General features: G+C 40.2%; 1 protein-coding gene across 13 annotated transcripts in view; it reads left to right on the forward strand.

The window, feature by feature from the left end:
• LOC124880679 (collagen alpha-1(XXV) chain) overlaps positions 1 to 20,153 on the forward strand; it is a 255,026-nt gene that overhangs the window by 125,116 nt on the left and 109,757 nt on the right. For all 13 annotated transcript variants that reach the window (XM_047385935.1, XM_047385946.1, XM_047385936.1 and 10 more), the window contains exon 4: positions 9,646 to 9,653. In XM_047385935.1, the coding sequence (XP_047241891.1) occupies positions 9,646 to 9,653 (8 nt within the window). The remainder of the gene's footprint in view (positions 1 to 9,645; positions 9,654 to 20,153) is intronic.

Genomic DNA, 20,153 nt, shown 5'->3' on the forward strand with positions numbered 1-20,153 from the left:
TCATCTTCAGCTTCATCCGGGACCGGGTCGGTGGGGCAGCAGACTCAGCAGAGACGCCCAGACACCTCTTCCAGCTCCTCCGGGGGGAGCCCAAGGCGTTCCCAGGACAGTCGAGAGACATAGTCCCTTCAACGTGTCTTGGGCCGTCCCCTGGGCCTCCTCCCGGTGGGACGTGCCTGGAACACCTCCCGAGGAAGACGTCCAGGAGGCATCCGGTATAGATGCCCGAGCCACCTCAACTGGCTCCTCTCGATGTGGAGGATCAGCGGCTCTACTCCGAGCCCCTCCCGGATGGCCGAGCTCCTCACCCTATCTCTAAGGGAGTGCCCGGCCACCCTACGGAGGAAGCTCATTTCAGCCGCTTGTATCCGGGATCTCATTCTTTCGGTCATGACCCAAAGTTCATGGCCATAGGTGAGGGTAGGAACGTAGACCGACCGGTAAATTGAGAGCTTTGCTTTTCGGCTCAGCTCTCTCTTCACCACAACGGACCGGCACAGCGCCCCCATTACTGTGGCAGCCGCACCGATCCGTCTGTCGATCTCCCGCTCCATTCTTCCCTCACTTGTGAACAAGACCCTGAGATACTTAAACTCCTCCACTTGAGGCAGGAACTCCCCTCCAACCTGAAGAGGACAAGCCACCGCTCGAGCCACCCAGCAAGTCATTTTAAACAATGCAACACTCACAGAAACTGCAACCTCAAGAGCTGTATGCCAGAACTTACCGTAGTAAATTTAATAGCTGTTACAATAAAAAAAAAAGAATACAGCAGTACCACTTATGTTTCCAAGGCAGCATCTGAGCAAACTAGAAGACTGTTGAGAAATTCCCATTACACAAACAAGACCAAAGAGCAAACAACTAACTACAATAAACACCTCATACCAACCTTCAGGCATGATGGTGGAGGAGTGTTCCTTTGGATTTACCTTTCTGTCACAGTACCTAGATGCCTTAATATGTTTTCCTGCTAAAGGTACACAGGATGAACAGATTTACTGGCATTAGGCAACTAGTTGTGGTTATAGTACACCTCCTAGTTTCATTATGTTTCTGTCAGAAACAGCAACACTTTTGCAAACAGTTGGCCCATATCAACAACCACCACAGGCTATTGAAGGGCAAAAAACTTCCTGGTAGCAACGAAGGTGTTTTACATACATAGCACCACGGTCAAAATGCACGCAGCCAACAAATCAGAGGCAATTTAGGGTTCAGGGTCATTAAGTTCCAGGGAAGAACAGTTCAGAGTGACATAATGGAAAGGCACCTTTATTCATATTCTTTGTCTACCAAATTAATGAGAAGAGTCAACATGAGACCATCTGTGAGACAGCTAAAGTTTGGCACAAACAGAATGCTAAAGGAAATGCTAAAAGAGAAAAGCATCAAGGTGTTGCAATGGCCTAGTCAAGGCCCAGACCTTAGACTGAATGATATTGCAGGACCATGGCAGCATCAAAGGAATGCTGCAAACCTCACAGAACTTAAACAACATTGCAAAGACTGGATTTTTCTTTTTTTTTTTTTTACCAAAACCCTGCAAGAGACTGGTTAGCTCATTTTAACTTCATATGTTGGCTCCAACTCACTGCCTGTAAAGGCAGCTGTACATGTAATTGAATGCCCTGATACACAAAAACTTAGGATTTAATAATTGGGTACATTCTTTGTGCCGTGGCTGCAATTAATATGTCCAATATCCCCCATCCATCCTCTCATGCACTCTCCCCCCTGATCTGAATCAAGAATCCTGGCCCAGCTGAGGCCTCGGATATCAGGGAGAATGGGATTTCGTACAGTGACACCTCTACAGCCAAAGAGTGTCGCCACAAATTGAATTTGCAGCAAGAACATGCACTTGGCAGAGAGCTGCATCCACACTCCCTTCACCTGATAGAAAAGTGATAATGGGCTCTCGAGTGTGTTGGCTTTCAACACTTGAGCACAGTGCAATAGAGCACAGCGAAAGGTTTGGGAACAAAAGTATTGCCCTTGTAAAAAAGAGATTATACAGACAGGAATAAAGCAAGGGGAGCATGTCCGGGTTCGCAGCCTGAGAATCAAACTCTTTGTCTTTGAGGGAAAATATGCATAAAAAGTTATGTTTAAAGTCAGAGAAATGTAACCTAGTTTTGCTGTTTGAGTAATAAAGATTCAGCCCTTAACTTTGATTTATTTCCTAATTAATTTATGATCCTTTAAAGGTCGTTTTATGTGTTCCTTTAAAGGTCGTTTATCTTGTAAATTGGTGTGGTGAGGCTCTATTTTTCCCATGTTTTTATACATGTAGCACAAAAACTATTCCAGTGTACCACTTTAGAGAAGGAAGATGAAAACTGGGAAATCAAATGACAGACAAAAGTTCAATGTTAGAGCTGGCTGCGAGTCTTAAGTGCCACTAGGTGTTGTTTATGCTGAGCCTAATTCCCAAATAAACATCCATCTCTCCAGCATCGTTGTGAATAGGCATTTTATTTGGCTTTTCAACCAGAGCAAATGTGGAGAATGTGAATAGTTTCCTCTTGACAAATCAATTGGAAACAAGCAAACAGACTCATCGTGTTTAGGACACAGTGGTCGAGTACACAATAGGGACAATGAGCTTCAACAATCTGTGTAATATTCTAAATCATATGGTAAATTTGGATGAAGCATGTTGACAAAATATTAAGGCTTTGTAGATACCAGCAAGGAACTCGAACTTTCCCATGTTTTGTCACGTTTAAACCAAAAACTTCAGTGTATTTAGGTGATGGAGCAACACGAAGACGCACATAACTGTGAAGTGGAAAGAAGAAGATACATGGTTTGGACAATTTTTTAGAAATAAAAATCTTAGAGTGGTGTTCGTTTGACCTTCCCACTCTCAAGTTTATTTGCAGTTTTTTTTTCCAGGATTGATCTGTTATCCATCTTCCCCTTAACTCAGACCAGCTTTCCTTTTTTTCTTTTTTATTAACCGTGTCTTGTCCAGCAGAGTATCGCTCAGAATTGTTGTCTGAGTGCCAAGAAATTGCCCAACAGATTCACTTTCACAAGCAGAGCATCACAGCTAATGCTTTAAAGCTCTGCTTGATATTTATAAAAGAAACTTTATTATAAACTGCTTTGGGAATATTTCAATTGTTACGGACACGGAGACTGAAATGAAAAGGAAAAAAGAAGCTCAAAAAAGAGAGAGATGGGGGAAAAAGGGGAGAAAAGGAGGAAAGAGTGGAGGAGAGAAAGAAGGATGAAGAGAATACAAGATTACACCCTGCTTGCTTATACACCTGCAGCTGTTTTTTTTATTTATTTATTTATTTTTAACAAAATAGTACATGGTAATTCTGAATGTAAAATGTACTTAGTGAGAGGTGCAGCCCAAAATAGAACATCTGTGTATCTGTCAACACCTGAAGCTCAACACCTGTGAGTATGAGAGTGGACGCGCTTTTGTATACAAGGTTTCTCCACAAAAATATGCAATAGTGAGTGTGAGGACCCACAGGCCTGCCCTATGGTCCCTGGACGGACACCGAGGAGATCCGAGCCACATCTAAAGGCCCCCCAAAGCACAGGAACCCCAGGAGAACCACCACCGGGACTACCACAACCCCCCCAGAGAAGAGCAGTGGAGAGTCCCAGGGGAACCACCCAGCAGCGACAGTGCAGAATCCCCAGGGAGCCGCAGCGACGAGCCCACCGGCAGCCGTCCACGCCCGAGCAGATCCAGCCATGGACCCAAAGACCCAAGACCCCGGGACACACCACCCCCCAAGCAGAGGCCCGACAGAGCCCAGGGGGCCAGGCCCCAGCAAGCAGCCACCGGGAGTGAGCCAGCACACACCAAAGCACCTGGCCCCGGACACAGAGAACCACAAGTACACCAGTGGGCAGAGACTCCAACCACCGGCAGGCGGTGTGGCGGGGAGGAAGCTGAACCAGGAGAGGGAAAAAATAAAATAGGCACACACAGTCACAATCACCCACTCCCACCCTATGCATACACATAAAATCACTCACACCCAACGTAAGGATAAACAACAATGGACGTCATACACTCACACTCCCCATGCATACTCTATATTCCCGGGTCCAGGTGCAGGTACCCCCTAGTGGCAACCAGCCCCCGGACCCAGGAGGTGGTCCCGTTCAGACCAGCTTCCCTGCCTCAGCTGAAAAAAAAGCAAGTGCCACCACCATGCTCCTGCCACCAGCATGTTTCTTTGAGGGGATGATGTGTTCAGGGTGATGTGCAGTGTTAGTTTTCTCCCACAGATGTTATTTTGCATGTAGAAAAAACTTTAATTTCGATTTCATCTAAGTAGAGCACCTTTGTCACAGCTTTATCCCTGACCTGTCTGCCGTCTATGTGAAATTCTTTATTTTCTTCCCCTTTACAATTATCTACAGCTTTGTGTTTGTCTGTCATGTAAAATCTCACTAGAATATATAAAATGTGTAGTTGTTCCATGACAAAATGTGGAAAGTTTCAAGTCGGATGAATACTTTTTCAAGGCACTGTATGGCTTTGGAAGACCTCATTGGGAAATTAAATTATAATTTCAGATCACTGTTGCATTAAAGTTAAAATTTCCTATTGATATAATTTTGCTTACTTAATAACAGGAACACATATACTTAGAATCTCTCAAAACAGTAGCTACATTCAACAGTTTGAGATGCAGTTTTGAAGATCAGCACAGTTTGTTTGTGGTATCCTTTGATTTAAAACGAAGTCGTTGACAGGCACAGATGTGATGAGCTCTTCACTACAAGCCTTTTGTTAGTCTTCCAGACGTTCCCAAAACCTACAATGTTTTTACACTAAAGCAAGTCATATGTTTTTCATGATTCACTCTAACCAAAATGATCATTTCTAAAGGCAGGAGGAAGCTGTCAGGCAGGCTTTGCGGGAACTGACAGGAAGAAAACTTGGAAAAAGACATAGTGATATTTTCCGGTGTTAAATGTGAATGAAATACTTCATTAAGATCACTTGTTTGCTTACTAGGGACTTATGGAAAAGGAAAAATATGGGATGAATGAGGTTTTTGCCAAAGGAAATGCCACAGTGTCAAAATGTTCTAACAGGTAGTCACTGCTGGAAAGGTTTGGTTAAATATTTTCCTTCTATGTGAACAATCAAGACTTGTTAGTTTGGTACCAGCACCAGTGAAAGGAGGAACTGATCCTCAAACTGACAAGCTCCAGGAAATGAGTCTTACAGTGGAATAAATGTTAAAAGAATGAACTTTTTGATTTCCCCTTAAGTATATCAAAATGTTTTGCTATACAATGCTTGATCCTTTGACATTTACATCAAAAACGCTTTAGGCCTGATCTTCAATAGTTTTGCATGTACAAAACCACACTGATCTACAAACCAGGTGCTAATCCAATTGCCTGTGTAAAATCAGTGGCCGCAAACCTTTTGGCGTGTTTGCCTTCATGAATATGCAAAACATATAATAATGGCCCAAACACGCAAATGTATGGGAGGAGGATAATACCTTACCCCCCGCAATGAGATTTATCAAACCAGAAACAGATTGCGGGTGTTGTTCTGCGTCTAGGTTTAGCACGTTTGAAATGCAGGTACTAACTGGAATGCAAAGAGAATCATCTGTACATGTGTCAGCAGATTTGGGCTGTCAAAAATAGAAATAACTAAAATAAACAAACAAAAGCCAAAACATTTTTCCTATGATCAAACTCCTTCCAGTCCTTTTTTCTTGCGTCTGGATCAATCCTGCGCACCATCGCTGTTAGTGAGATCATCTCCTGCTGAAGCACAAACCTGATCATGCAGGGGTGCGCTCATAACTGATCATCTGCCAGAAAAGCACGCACACTCTATAACTGTAACTGCACATCATGCAAAGGACCCGCAGTGCTGTGATGTTGATAATATAATTAATAGGAAAGAGATAAAGTCATTATAAGGCTATGTAAATTCTTCATTTGCAAACTAGACACTAAAATCACTTCTTAGCAGGTATGGAACTTTGCAGCTCCATATGGCGAGTCAAGCACACAGCCCTGCTCCAAGCACCCGCACCGCATCCCGTCCCCCACCACACAGTATGCAACGACGGCAAGGCAACTACCTCAGCTTCTCGGTGTCCGATCTCCGACGGTGACTGACCTCTTAAGAGAAGATGCTAATAGACTGGAGGAATTAGAACGCTGTTAAGAGGTTGAACACCGAACATCTGCCTGCCGAGTTTCCATTGCAAAATGCTTTTTGTTGGGGAAAAGCCATGGAGATTTGAGCTATGTGGGCTATGGCTAACCAACCAATAGGCTAAAGAGACAGCCTCTCCTCATTTGCATAATGAGGCAGAAATGCATACGGAAATGTAAAAAGCGCAAGCGTAAATAAATAGCATTGAGCAAATAAATACAGTAAAAAAATACAATGTAAACATAAATCAGACAGAAAATATTAAAAGATACACATAAATAAATACATTGAAAGATAAGTAATTAACAAATAAAGTTGAAAATTGTAATGGATAATAAATAAATAAATAAGTAATTATTACAAAAGTGAATAAATAAAGATGCTAATTAAATTTGACACATACATTTATGTCTTACTGAATAATTTAGTTACTGCCTACATTTATTTATTTACTGCATTTTCTGTGCAGTTAATCGCATGCTTATTTATTTATTGAGCATTTATTTATTTTTAGATATATTCTTAATTATGGCAGGATAGGTCCTCCATATCACAGGTGTGTTAGAGAACATTAGTGAACAGACAACATCATAAACACCAAGGAACACAAAGACAAATCATGGAAAAGGTTGTGGAGAATTTTAAGGCAGGGTTGAGCATTGCTAAATCCCTAATCTGAAAATGGAATGCTATGTATAACAGCAAACTAACACCCTGAGCTCATACCCACAATGAAAAAGGGTGGTGGCAGCATCATGTTGTGGGGATGCTTTTTTTAAACTAGTTAGATTTAAACAGTTCACCTTCCAGGAGAGCAACGACTCTAAACATCCAGCCAGGGCTACAATGGAATGGTTCTGAAGCATATTCATGTGTTACAATGGGCCAGTTGATGTCCAGGTTCGAATATATTTGTGAAGTTTGTGCAAGACAAAAAAAAAAAAATGCTTTTTATAGGTGGTGTCAGGCCCATCTGACTAAGTTTGTGGTATTTTGAAAATAAGAAATGACAAATCTTCCTAGATGTGCAAACCTGGTGGAGTCTTGCTGCAAATGGCAGTTCTTCAGTCCTGTAAATCAAGTTGATGAATTGAAACACATGCCACAATTTTCAGTTTTGTTTTGAAACTATGTGTGATTTTCAGTCCCCTTCACAACTTCCAACTGCTTTGTGTTGATCTATCACATAAAAATCCCATTAAAACACATTGAAGTTTGTGGTTGTAATGCACTTTTGCAAGATAGTATTCATATCTAACTTCCTACTTTTCCTACCTACTGTACTTTAATTCTACTTACTTTCGATCCCTCCTACCAACTTGCCTTCACTCCTACCTAGTTGTTGTCCTTCATACCTATTTTAGTACTTCCTACCAGCTTTCCTCCCTCCCTTCCTTCCTTTCTTCCAAGTTTCTGTTCTTCTTCCTGCTCCTTCCAACATACTTTTTTTTTTCTTCCTTGCTATCTACCTATCTATTGTTGTCTTCCTCCCTTCCTTCTGTTAGGTAGAAACCCCTAACATTTGTGTCATCTTCAGTTGTGCTAACCTTTGCCATAATGTGAGAATTTCATGCCCCATAAAAAAAACCTTTTCCAATAAATTCTGTCAAACCAGTGTAACTGACTGGGGTCAGTTGAAGTATGTGAAACTTAAAAATAGAGCTTTGAGTTTTCAATGCTGTGTGCTGATAATAGATTTTTTGAAACTGTTTTAAGTTATATCTGTCAGGAAATGACATTTTGGACTTTGTGGTTTTGTATTCATGTTTATGGCTTTCTGTTTTCTGACTGTTCTGGTTTCCTTTTGCCTCCCAGTGTGTTCTCCTCTCGCCCCTAGTTCCCTTGGTGTTTCTTTCCTATATGTGTACTTAGTATGGTTTCATTATTATTATTATAGTCCTCTGGTTCCTTAGCTTTACTCTGGTTTTATGTTCATGTTTTATATTGAGTCCTTTGCACTCTCCTATTTATTAGTTTCTTTTCTGTTACTCCTCTTGTCATTAATTTTTCTCTTTTAGTTATTTATTACTCAGTTTTAGTCCCCTTTACATTTCTTGTCCCTCTTAGCTTTGTTTTCTCTAGTTTGTCCTTATTCTCCAGTCCCTCCTTTATAGGTTAGCTTCTGTTATTGTTTACTTTTATTCTTGTCCTTGCTTCCTCTGCCTCTTTCTCAGTTGGTTCTATCAGTATTGGTTTAGGTCTGTTTACTTTTGTAGTCAGGGTTTCTTTATGGTTTCTTTTTTTAAGTCCTTAGTTCTTAGGTTGTTGTGTTACCCCCAGTTTCTCAGTTCCCTTTAGTTCATGTTTATTCTTGATTCTATGTTTTATTTTATCTTGGTTTATAGTTTCTTTTTAGGCCTGCTCACTGTCTTGTCATTAGTCCCTTTCCTCATGCTTTAGTTTTATTAGGTTCACCTGCTCCCTCTGCCTTCCTGCCTCCTTGTCTCACCTGTTCTTAGTTCCTTTGATTACCTGCCTTTGTTCTCCCTCAGTATATTAGTTGGTTTTGTTTCATTGTCCTTTGCTGGTGCCTCGTTTCTCAACTTGGGTCTCTACCCTTGACTGCCATGTGTTCAATGTTTCTGCAGAGCTTGCAGATGTAAGTTTTAGGACTTTGACTGTGGTTAATTCCTGCAGTGATTTATGTTACGTTTTGGATACCTTTAATAAAGCTGAAGATTATTCAATATGCTTCTGCCAAGCTCTGGTCTGCACTTTGGTCTGACCCTAAACCCCCCCCATGTAGCTCTACAAACATTTACCTGATTGATGTGCTTTAAACCAAATCATGCCCATTTATCACTTTTTCTCATGGGTTTTGTTAGTTTATTCCTCAACTCTTGGTTAAAAACAATTTCATCACAGCCAAACATGTCAAAAAACACACTTTGGAGAAAGGTTATTAAAACCAAAATGGTCCCTTTTAATTCAATTACCTATTAAATAGCAATATAGAACCTTAGCCCACTGAGGCTCAATCTCACCACTCCCCATGGGCCCCAGCTGTCGGAGCGATTTGCTCAAGTCATGAGGAGGAGCAGGTTGGGGGATGTAGAAATTGTGAAGAAATAAAACCTTTTTTTCTCAGGGTTGAAGCTGAGAACCCTTTTAATAAAAAGCCTAATATTTGCTTGGTTCTGGGGGGTGCAGCATTGTGCTCTGACAGAGTCCTTTGAACTGCAGTAATTGGGGAAAAAGTGTCACCTCACAAAAATTGTTGGAGATTTTTAACAAGCGCATAACCCCTTGTATAATAAAATCAGAGCCACTTACAAATGTAAAATGTGATTGCCAGGCCTGATGGCAATTTTTTTCCAACTGAATGGAAAGCAAAGTTTTAGTTCCATACTCAGGAGCATTTCTTTGAAGCTGTTTCTCCTTAAATAATTCTGCTTTGAAATAGTGACGATTTTATTCTATTTGATTGATGTGTAAAATTCTGCTGTGTTTTCTTTTCTTTTCTCTTTCAGGACCTCCTGTAAGTATTCCTGCCTTGTTTCTTCATTTGAGAGATCAATGTGAAGGTAAAAATGCAGCAAACATGGTTAATGCGAGTCACTTTAAAGCATAGGCCCCAGAGGAGAAAAAGGTCCAGATCTGCATCCCTCTGATTCCTCGATATGAAGAGGAGAATTCGACAAGGTCACATAATAAAAGTTTTTTGCTCTCTCTAGTTATCAAAGAGCAGGAAAGGGCACACTCTAGTTATTGTGCCAAATTCACTTTGAATTCAATTGACAATGCTGTTGAGAAGCCAAAAAGTCACAAAACAGTCCTGCATGTAATTAGTCTTTAAAGTTTAAGGGCATGCTATGCAGAATATTCCTTAAGGAACAGAACATACGCCTCAGCAATCCTCATTATCTACTAAAAGAAGGTGACACAGTGTTACTCTGAAGAAAGCTTTTCATAATTGTTTTGGATATTTCTGGCTTGCAACCTTTTGTCAGTGCATATAAACAGCTGTCATAGAGGTGTCTCCTCCTCCTTCATCTCTGCTCTCGATCTGTTTGGCTGAAACAGAGGCAAACCTACAGACACAGTAATGTTTGAATTTTATTTGGAGATGTGCAGATGTGTTTTAAAAAGTAACTACTGTCATTGAGGATGTCATAAAGAGATTTTTTTATTGTCCCTGATATCGATCCCAGTCATTTAAGATGTGTACCAGTTCAATTCAACATTCTAGTTATTAAAATAAATGCCATGAAGAAGCTAAAAAAAATCAGTAACTTTAAAATGTGGCAAAATAACATGTTTTTTCATCAATAGCACCAGTAGTAGAAGTATTGATTTTGCCCAATTTGACTAACTCACCAGACATCCTTTTTAATGACAAAATGGCACATATTCTGTGCCATGGACTTTCTGCAGGTCAGACTCAGTATGTTTTTCCAACACAGGGTTAACTGGCTTACAAAACTAGTGTTATGTTCACTCAGTGCATCAAGTTAAGCATGCACTGCTGTATAATTTGTTCCTAAAGATATATCTGACTCAACTGTACAGCTGCAGTCAGCAACAAACACATCTTTTTCAAGCTGACAGTATTTTTAATCAGTACATTTCGCTGAAGCTAGCATGGCTCATTGATATCTGTACTATTTAATTGTTTGCTTCATCATATTATGGTTCCATTTCATTTTCTGAGGACAAAACTTGAAGTTGCTCTCCTGAGATAGAAGCAGCACTTTGCTGTGAACGTCTTAAAATTAATTGAATCATTTTTCAGCTGCTTTCTGCGCAGTTGTTCTCCATACCAACAGCTGTCTGACAAGATGCAGAGCATATCATATAAAACAGGCAGAACTGAGCTGAAGCAGGTAAGGAGTAGAAACATCTGGAGTGTTGAGGAAAAAACACAGGTTCATTAGTTCAACAAATATTGCCATGCCCCATAGTTCTGTAACCCATGCACACCAAATTAGGCAAACTTGTTTAGAAAGTGGACATGCACAACATAACTGCAAGACTTGCAGGTGTTGTAGCTGACCTACAGTTGAACAGTAGACCAACTAGAGGTATCGGGAGCGCTCTATTCAGATTGTTTAGAAAATTCTGGATCAGGATCGATCTGATCCCAAGTATTGGCTCAGGACATCCCTGGCTGTTATATTTTATTTATTTTCTGTCAGTTTTAGGTTTTAGCGGTGCTTTCTTACATCTACTTGCACAACCTATTAGGAACTGTCCTCCACACACAAACCTATATTTATAGTAATTTTGGGTCAGCTGCATCCCAAAAAAATCTCCTGATACAATAACGTCTTAAAACAAATGTCCTTGAGGTTTTCTGTTCTTTGCCCGCTCATTGGCCTGTAGTTTCCTGTCGTTTGTGTTTGATGCCACCTTTTAAATCGGACTTTACCAAGGCATATGTGCTGTTTTTTGAGGAAAAGTCTGTATCGTTACAAAGGCTTCACATGGTGGTATGTCGAAGGAGCTGGAGAAAGCTGTTGAACACATTAAGTTGATAAAATTCAGATCATACAGGCTTTGAGTTTGATTGGACAATCAAGGTGACATGATAATCCAACTAATTAACCAGCTAATATCAGTTAGTTAATATCAGTCTGATATTAGTTGCAGAACAGCAAAAACAACATTTGGTGCAATAAGCAAATCAAAATAACTACTGTGGAAAACATTATGTAAGCATCAGTAGTAACTGTTTTTCCTTTTTTGTTGTAGACAGAAGTTAGATTATGTTGCATTTTTGTTTTTTATCAAAGGTTTGTATTAAACTGTATTACTGTCTATGTTTACTCATTAGATGCAGTAAAGGGGCAATTACATAAATAAAAATGTAGTCCTTTTATTAGTAATGTGATTACTTGTCATGGCCAACTGGCAGGAATGAGTAATCATAATACATAATCAAATTTACTTCATCACTGCCTTCCACTAATAGGGACCCTTGTTGCTGTCATCTGGACAGTCTGCTTTATAACATTCCTACTACCATCATCCATCCCTGGCAGCTCCCAGAACCTGCAGAGATTATCTCACCTCATTATGGAGGCTGCGGATCCCAGATTCACTTCTCAGAACAGATGGAAATCTTCAGAGTTTCCCCTACAAATGAAGAAAAACACATACATGCACACATAAGCAGTAGGGCTGTGACAGTTTGCTTTATAACCAGGTCAAGCAGGCACTGCGTGTGTATACGCATATGTCTGCGTGCTGCTACTTTCTTTTTTTGTACATAGCCCAGAGGCAAGTGTGGCTGAATAGGTATAACAGCGTGTGCCGACTGAGCTGTAAAAGTTGTAAGTTAATCCTCTGAGCCTTCTCAGACACTCGCTTGTGGGGCTCTGGGATATAAGTAAGTGCAGGTGGTCTTGCTTTTCTGCTTGTCTTGCCTGGTCTCATAGCTGACAAATGAAATCATTCTGTGAGATGTCTCGAAATAGGACAGAAGTCCAAAAATTGTATGAAACATTTGTGTGGTAGGAGTAGTTTACATCTACCATGCAGGATAACTATTCATTAAATATACAGAATTAGTGCTTTGTGTGTGACTTTAAATTTAGATTTTACTGGGTGGCACAAATAGCAATAAATATACAGACCATACAAAATATTTATTGAACACATTATTTTTTGTGAATTAGCCTGTTGACATAAGTTTAACTTCAGATATTTGTAACAACCTAAGTAATCCACATGCATCCAGAAAATCAACACAAAGTATTCCATAAAATTAGTGTAATAAAGTGTTCCTAGTATTCAATGATCTTACTGAAATGTATTTAACTTGTTTGTAGAAAAAGTATGTTTTGCTAATGACAAGACGCCCCCTTTATCTGAAGACTAGTTTTCTGCATTGCTAAGGTGTGATTTGAACCCCTTCTTCAACAAATTCTGTCTGGAAATCTTGAGGGCCATGGGGGTCTCTTTTTATGTAATCTTCTGTCCGCTTTTTTAGTTATTTAATTCAGTCAGTCAGTCATTTTCTACCGCTTATTCCATAGTGGGTCGTGGGGGAGCTGGTGCCTATCTCCAGCAGTCTAAGGGCGAGAGGCGGGGTACACCCTGGACAGGTCGCCAGTCCATTGCAGGGCAACACACAAACAACCACGCACACACTCATTCATACACCTAAGGGCAATTTAGAGTTACCAAGTAACCTAACATGCATGTCTTTGGACTGTGGGAGGAAGCCGGAGTACCCGGTGAGAACCCACGCATGCACGGGAAGAACATGCAAACTCAATGCAGAAAGACCCCAGGCTGGGAATTGAACCCAGGACCTTCTTGCTGCAAGGCAACAGTGCTACCAACTGCACCACCGTGCAGCCCAGTTATGTAATTCAAATTCAATTACATTTAAAAATACTTTATTAATTCCAAAGGGAAATCAGATGTTGTAACATATTATGCAGGTTTCTTCAAAGAGCTGTTGTAGATGCTGATGTCTGTGGGCAGGAAGGATCTCCTGTAGTGGTCTGTCTTGCAGCAGATCTGAAGACGTCTATGACTGAAGACACTCTGTTGTTGTACAACAGTCTGATGAAGAAGGTGCTCAGGGTTGTCTGTAATAGTCTTCATTTTATGAACAATCCTTCTTTGCACAGTCATCTTCAGAGGCTCCAGAGGACTCCCCAGAACTGAGTTTTTGTTAAGTCCATGGCTCTGCTGCAGATGATGGCAGAAAGAACTCACACCCTATAGTAGATATGCAGCATCTTTCTTCAGACACTGAAAGACCTAAGCTTCTTCAAAAAGTACAGTCTGCTTTGTCGGTTCTTGTAGATGGCTTCACTGTTGCATCTCGTGTCCAGTCTGGTGTCCAGGTGAACTTCAAAATATTTACACTCCTTCACTAAATCCACTTCTTCTCCCATGATGGAAATAGTGTTTGACTCAATCCTGTTTCTCCCAAAACCTACAATCATCTTCTTTGTTTTATTCACGTTCAAGATGAGATGATTGTTTCCACACCATGCCACAAAGTGGTCCACCACCTTCCTGTACTCAGCTTCTTGTCCATCTCTGATCCACCCCACGGCTGCAGAATCATCTGAGTATTTCTGTAGATGACAGCAGTCTCTCTTCTCCTGGATGTCTGAGGTGTACAGAGTGAAAAGGAATGGTGAGAGTACAGTCCCCTGTGGTGCTCCTGTGCTGCTGACGACCTGGTTAGACTCATAACCCTTCAGTCTCACAAACTGTGGTCTGTTTGTTTGGTAGTTTTTGATCCAGGAGATGGTTGACGCCCCCACCTGAGTTTTCTTTGATTTTCCCTGTGCAAATCGGGTTGAATTGCGTTAAATGCACTGGAGAAATTGAAGAACATAATCCTCACAGTGCTGCTGGCTTTGTCCAGATGACAGTGGGTTTGTTGAAGCAGGTGTATGATGGCATCTTCAACTCCAACTCCACGTCAGTTAGCAAACTGCATGGGGTCCTGATAGTTTATTGTTTCCTTACTCAGGTGGGCCAACAAAAGTATCTCCAGGACCTTCATGATGTGGGATGTCAGGGCAACATGTATATAGTCACCGATGTCTTCGAGCAGAGAAAAACAAGATTGCGAATTGATTTGTCTGCTTTAAAGATGGATGAATCCTTGACATTTGCATAAAACAAATCCAACTTTTTGTTTTCTCTACTAGAGTAGCTAAGATTGTAATGTTCTTGATCTCTTTTATCATCATAAAATGTTTTTGTCCAATATCTAACAAGAAATCCTTTTACATGGCATCAATTTCGACTAAATCAGCCAATATTAATTGGAACTGATAGCTAGCAGGTTTGCTGTCTAAAGTTGACAGATTTCAGATATTTTCTTGGCTTTCTATCCCCTGTTGCAGCTTTTTCTTTTTTTTCATTTGATGGATACTTACTCCCTGTGTCATTCCACCTAATTACATAAATCTGTATTTATGCATTTACATATGTATTTGGATGTGTGGATTTCTTGGGTTGTTTCTGACATTTAGGGTGCATTTCCTGTATTTAGCTTCATTAGGAATATATTTTTTGAGAAAAATATTGATGTGTTCAATGCCTTTTTTGTGTGCACTGAACTGAGTTTACTTAATAAAAAAAAACGAAGCACCAAATTGTCAGAGTGGCGAACCCAGTGCTAGCCAAATCTGAAAGAGACAGCACTATACGTGATCGCATGTGGTTTCTCATTTGGTATGCCCACCCGGGGGATGGCAGGGGACACATTGCTATAAATATTCAACAGCTCTGAGTTTGACTCAGGAACACCACGTAAATTGTACACAGCCCTCTGATCCCCCCATACAAACCAACCACTGCAGAAGACGTCATCACAGATCTGCATGACCTAATTGTTATTCTTTGAAACTGATAAATGGACAAGAACGCACAGTTGTTAACTTCCACAGCCTTGAACCTCTTTAGAAGCTTGTGTTTCCAGTTACACATGGAGAGGTTATTTGCTTTTGTTATGATTTCCATTTTATTCCCACAGCTTGAGCGTTTCAGTCTGTTTTCCTACACAGGTTAGTTGTTGGATGATGCCGTGCTTCATACCTATTCATCTTCTCTTGTTTGACTTGAAAAACAAATGTATTCGAGTAACAGATACAGGTTAAAGGAACAGTCAAGTATTTTCCTCTTTGTACTACTAAAGATGATTAAAAGTTTTTTTTCCGTTTTTTAATAAAATAATAGTCCAAAGTGTTTAAGGAGGCAAAGCAGACATAAAAATAAACAGGCAAATAAAGAAAAAATTTATAGGGGAGGAAAAGTTTTTATTAGCAGTGCTGATAGGTGATATTTGAAAGTTAAATAAAGGAGAGAAATCAAAATAATGGATGAAAGCAACATTTGTAAAGTAGCCTAACACAAGATAAGACCGATTTTAAGTACACCACAAATACTAATTTAACATGGCCTTTTAGAGTGATACATTTTGATTTTACTTATAAATGTGGAAGACATGAGTGTGTGTCCTGCACCAAGAACACTTATCTAAGAGCAGAGAAACTTAAAAACTTTCCTCTACTGGGTAAGCTTAGCAATAACAACTAAAACTGACAGAAATGTCAGTGAGGGCTTTGTATGTTATTATAGGAATTTGAAATGTATCTTAAAATTTACAGGGAGCCAGTCCAGAGAGGTCAAAACTGGAGAAAAATGATCTTTGTTGGCAGTACTACAGTTAGAACTGTGGCTGCAGAATTCTCAATCAACTGTAAGATGTCAAAGGTCAGTTAGAAGAACGCCCATGAGGAAATACGAGATAACGGCAACTCAAGACCGAGGAGAGGGTCACATTCAAGAGCTAAAGCCACCTTAAATGCAAACATTTTCTAGCTCTTTAAAACATATTATGCTACTGTCTTAGTACCTGACAAATATGACCCTTTTGGGCTAAGGAAAGATGCTGCTGGATGATACAAAATCCTGGCACATTAGCATAATGCTTCCACCTTTGGTTTTATGCCTGCTCTACAGCATTAAATCCCAAATGTCACAACCAGTGCACCCTAAAATTGGTGATCTAATAGCAGTGCACTATTCAAGTAGGAATATGCCAGTGGGTTAGCTGGTAACTTGACTCGGAAATAGTTTACACGGGTAACTTTTACTATTTTCACTACGTGCGACACCCATATTTAATGCTACACTCGAGGCTGCTTGGTGAAATCCAGCTTCCCCATTTGAAATTTTACTTCAAGGGGCAATGTTGTTGTTTTTCCAACTAGGAACTTGAAAACTTCTCAGTTTAAAGTGAATGTGCAATAAAATGTCATTATACCAGTCAAATCGTTGACAATTGCATAGGTTTGTTTGTGTCTTTGTGGGGCAGGAGGCTTTGGATCGTAGTGAAACTGTTGATGTAATTAGGCATAAACTATGAAATATTTGAGGTACAATTATCAGGGTTCTTTTTCTCATCTTTCCGAGAATATGAGAGCGGTTCATGTGAAAAAATAAACCTCACCGCTGAATGTGCACACCATTTAGCACCAATCAGGCATAAAACACTGCCTGAGAGACTGCAGTGAACTACTCACTTACACTGATGTTTTTTTTTTCTTTTTTCTTCAAGCACAGACTGAAATGCCACATCAAATGATAATTAAACTGAGAAACTAATGCACCTTGAAATCTAATTAAAATGGACAATTTAAAGATGCTACAATGCTGGAATGAAAAAAATATATATTTTTGCCAGTCACACTGGCGTCTCAGGGGACGCCAGTTACTGGGTAACACAAACCATCTCTAAAGTTCAGTCATGTTGGAAGTCAGGTAAATAAAGCCGGATATTCTTGCATCTGTGTTTGACAAGTACTTTCCACCTCCCTGCTCCATCAGTGGAGATTCCTGCGATGCAGTGAGAGGATGATCTGTCACGACGAATGAATTATGCATCTGCAATACAGCGATTAGAGGAAGTGTGGCAGTGAAGCAGGGGAGCCCAGGCACCCTCAGCCCTTCATCTGATATTCACCGCAGCTCCACACCTGTTAATAAAACATCTTTCCAGCAGGACTTTGATCAGTTCTGCTCATCTGCCACTATATTCAACTTAGCCAAAGTCGAAGGAAGCTCTGCAAACTCACATTTGTGTTGATTTTTAGTTTTTGCCACGTCAAGGACTTCACTTGGAGATGTAATATCTTGCAAAAGTAATAACACCCTTTGAACTTTTTTACATGTCATGTTACCATCATAAACATTAATGAATTTCATTTGGATTTTAGATTATTACTCAACACTAACACAAAATATTGTATAATTGTGAAATGAAAGGAAAGGGATGCGTGGTTTTCAAAATAATTTTTCAAAACAAATCAGAAAAGTGTGGTGTTGATTTGAATTTAGCCCCACTGATTTAATACTTTGTAGAATGACCTTTGGCTGCAACTACAGCTCACAATCTTTTGGGGTATGTCTCTACCAACTTTGACCATCTACAGAGTACAGTGTTTGTCCATTCTTTTTTCCAAAATAGATAAGTCTTAGTCTTGAATGGAGAGTGTATATCAATATACATTTTTATGTTTTACCAAAAATTCTAAATTGGATTTTGTTCTGGCTTTGCTCTGGCTCAGAGATATAATTTAATGGTATCTCTGGCTTATTGTTATGGGTCATTATTCTGCTGGAAGGCCTAGTCCAAGTATTTTTGTCTGAGTCCTCTGTAGGCTCCGAAGGTTTTTTTTTTTTTACATAATAACCCTCTATTTGGCTCCATCTATCTTTCCATCAGCTCTGACCAGGCTCCCTGTCGATGCTTAGAAAAAACATTGCCTCAACAAGATACTACCACCACCATGTTTCATAATGAGCATAGTCTGGTTAGGGAGATGTGAGGCGCTAGTTTTCAGACACATAAAATGTTTTCGATGAGGGCTAAAATGTTTAATTTTGGTCTCATCTAACACATGTTTGTTGTGTCCCCTACATAGCTTTAGTCAATTTGCAAATGGGGCATCTTATGGCATTCTTTTAACAATGCTTTCTTCTTGCCACTCATCCATGAAGGTCAGGTTCAAGGAGTACATGGCTAATAGTTGCACTGGTGATATATTCCCCCACTTCTGCAGCTCCTGTACATTTACCACAGACCTCTTAGCTGCTTGCCTAATACATGCTGTCACTACCTGGCCTGTCAGTTTAGCTGGATGGTTATGATAGGTTTTCAGTTGTACTATATTCTTTTCATTTTGTGAACAGTACTCTTAGAGATGTGCTAAGCTTGGAATATTGTTTTAAAACTAAACCCTGCTCTAATCCTTTCCAAAACTATATGCCTGACCTGTTTCTTTGGTCTTCATGATGTTGGTTGACTTATGTTCTCCAACAAATCTCTGAGCCCTTCACAGAACAGCTTGAGTTATACCGAAATTATGTTACATACAGGTCGACTATGTTTACTAATTAGTTAACTGTTCTCTGGCAATTAGTAGAACTTCAAATCTCTGTGTCTGTCAATCAAAGAAATCCCCAAAAAATCCATAGAGGTCCATGGTTGCAACATGACAAAACGAGAAAAGGAGGGAGGGAGTAGCACAAAGAGTAGCACAAAGACAGTGTGACAGGGAAGAGACTCTGCCAAGAGCTGAGAGTGGATCTATCTGACGTGACAGCATGTATCTGGGCTTGTAAGGGCAGCGGTGCCTGAGGAAGCTTGCTTGCACTCAGCGTGACCACATTAGGAGCTTGACCTTTTAGCTATGACTTGCCTGTTCCGTCAGTGCCCATCAGCTGTAGCTGTTTTCAGCAAATGATGCTCAGGGTAGAGGTTTGCTCACCAGGATGTGAGCCAATCAGCAGGATACGTTTGTTGAGCAGGTTGAATATTCAAAGAACTTGCACAGTTAAAATTTTATGCTCATTGTTAAAAAAACAGCTGCACATTCCTTGAATTTAGATCAATTTTCCTCCAGCTCCCAACATCTAATGGTGAGAAATGTAGAGCACAAATGTAGAGTGTGTGGTTTTAATAGAACGAACAGAAGACCTGGGCTGGAGTAAAATGCTTTTCCACCTGGAACATTGTAAATTTTTCAGAATTTCACTTCCACAACAAGAGTTTTCTGGGTCAGACATTCGCTTATGTATGACACAGGGACAATTGTAACTTTTTTTGTTTATAGCGTGTTTAAATGTCTCCCCTTTGAGGAGCGAAGTGACACTTCATGATAGAAAATCCATTCAGGCTTGATATACATTCTGAGGTTTTACTCACACAAGACACACACACACACACGCATAATCGGTCGCACTTTTAGTTACATTTTGCTTAGTTCACAGAGTCCCCTCTCCCACATGGATATCCAGCAAATAACAACAAGCAGACATGCTCACAGCACACCCACCAACACACACACACACACACACACACACACACACACACACACACACACACATATTAAAGCCATTTTATGCTGGCTAATTGTGATACACTGTGGATATGGGAACCAGATGCCATTCCCAAGACAGTTTTCCAGTGTGGTTTTCCTATCCCTGCCTAACCTCT

Source organism: Girardinichthys multiradiatus, chromosome 14, assembly GCF_021462225.1.
Source record: "Girardinichthys multiradiatus isolate DD_20200921_A chromosome 14, DD_fGirMul_XY1, whole genome shotgun sequence".
Taxonomy (NCBI): Eukaryota; Metazoa; Chordata; class Actinopteri; order Cyprinodontiformes; family Goodeidae; genus Girardinichthys; species Girardinichthys multiradiatus.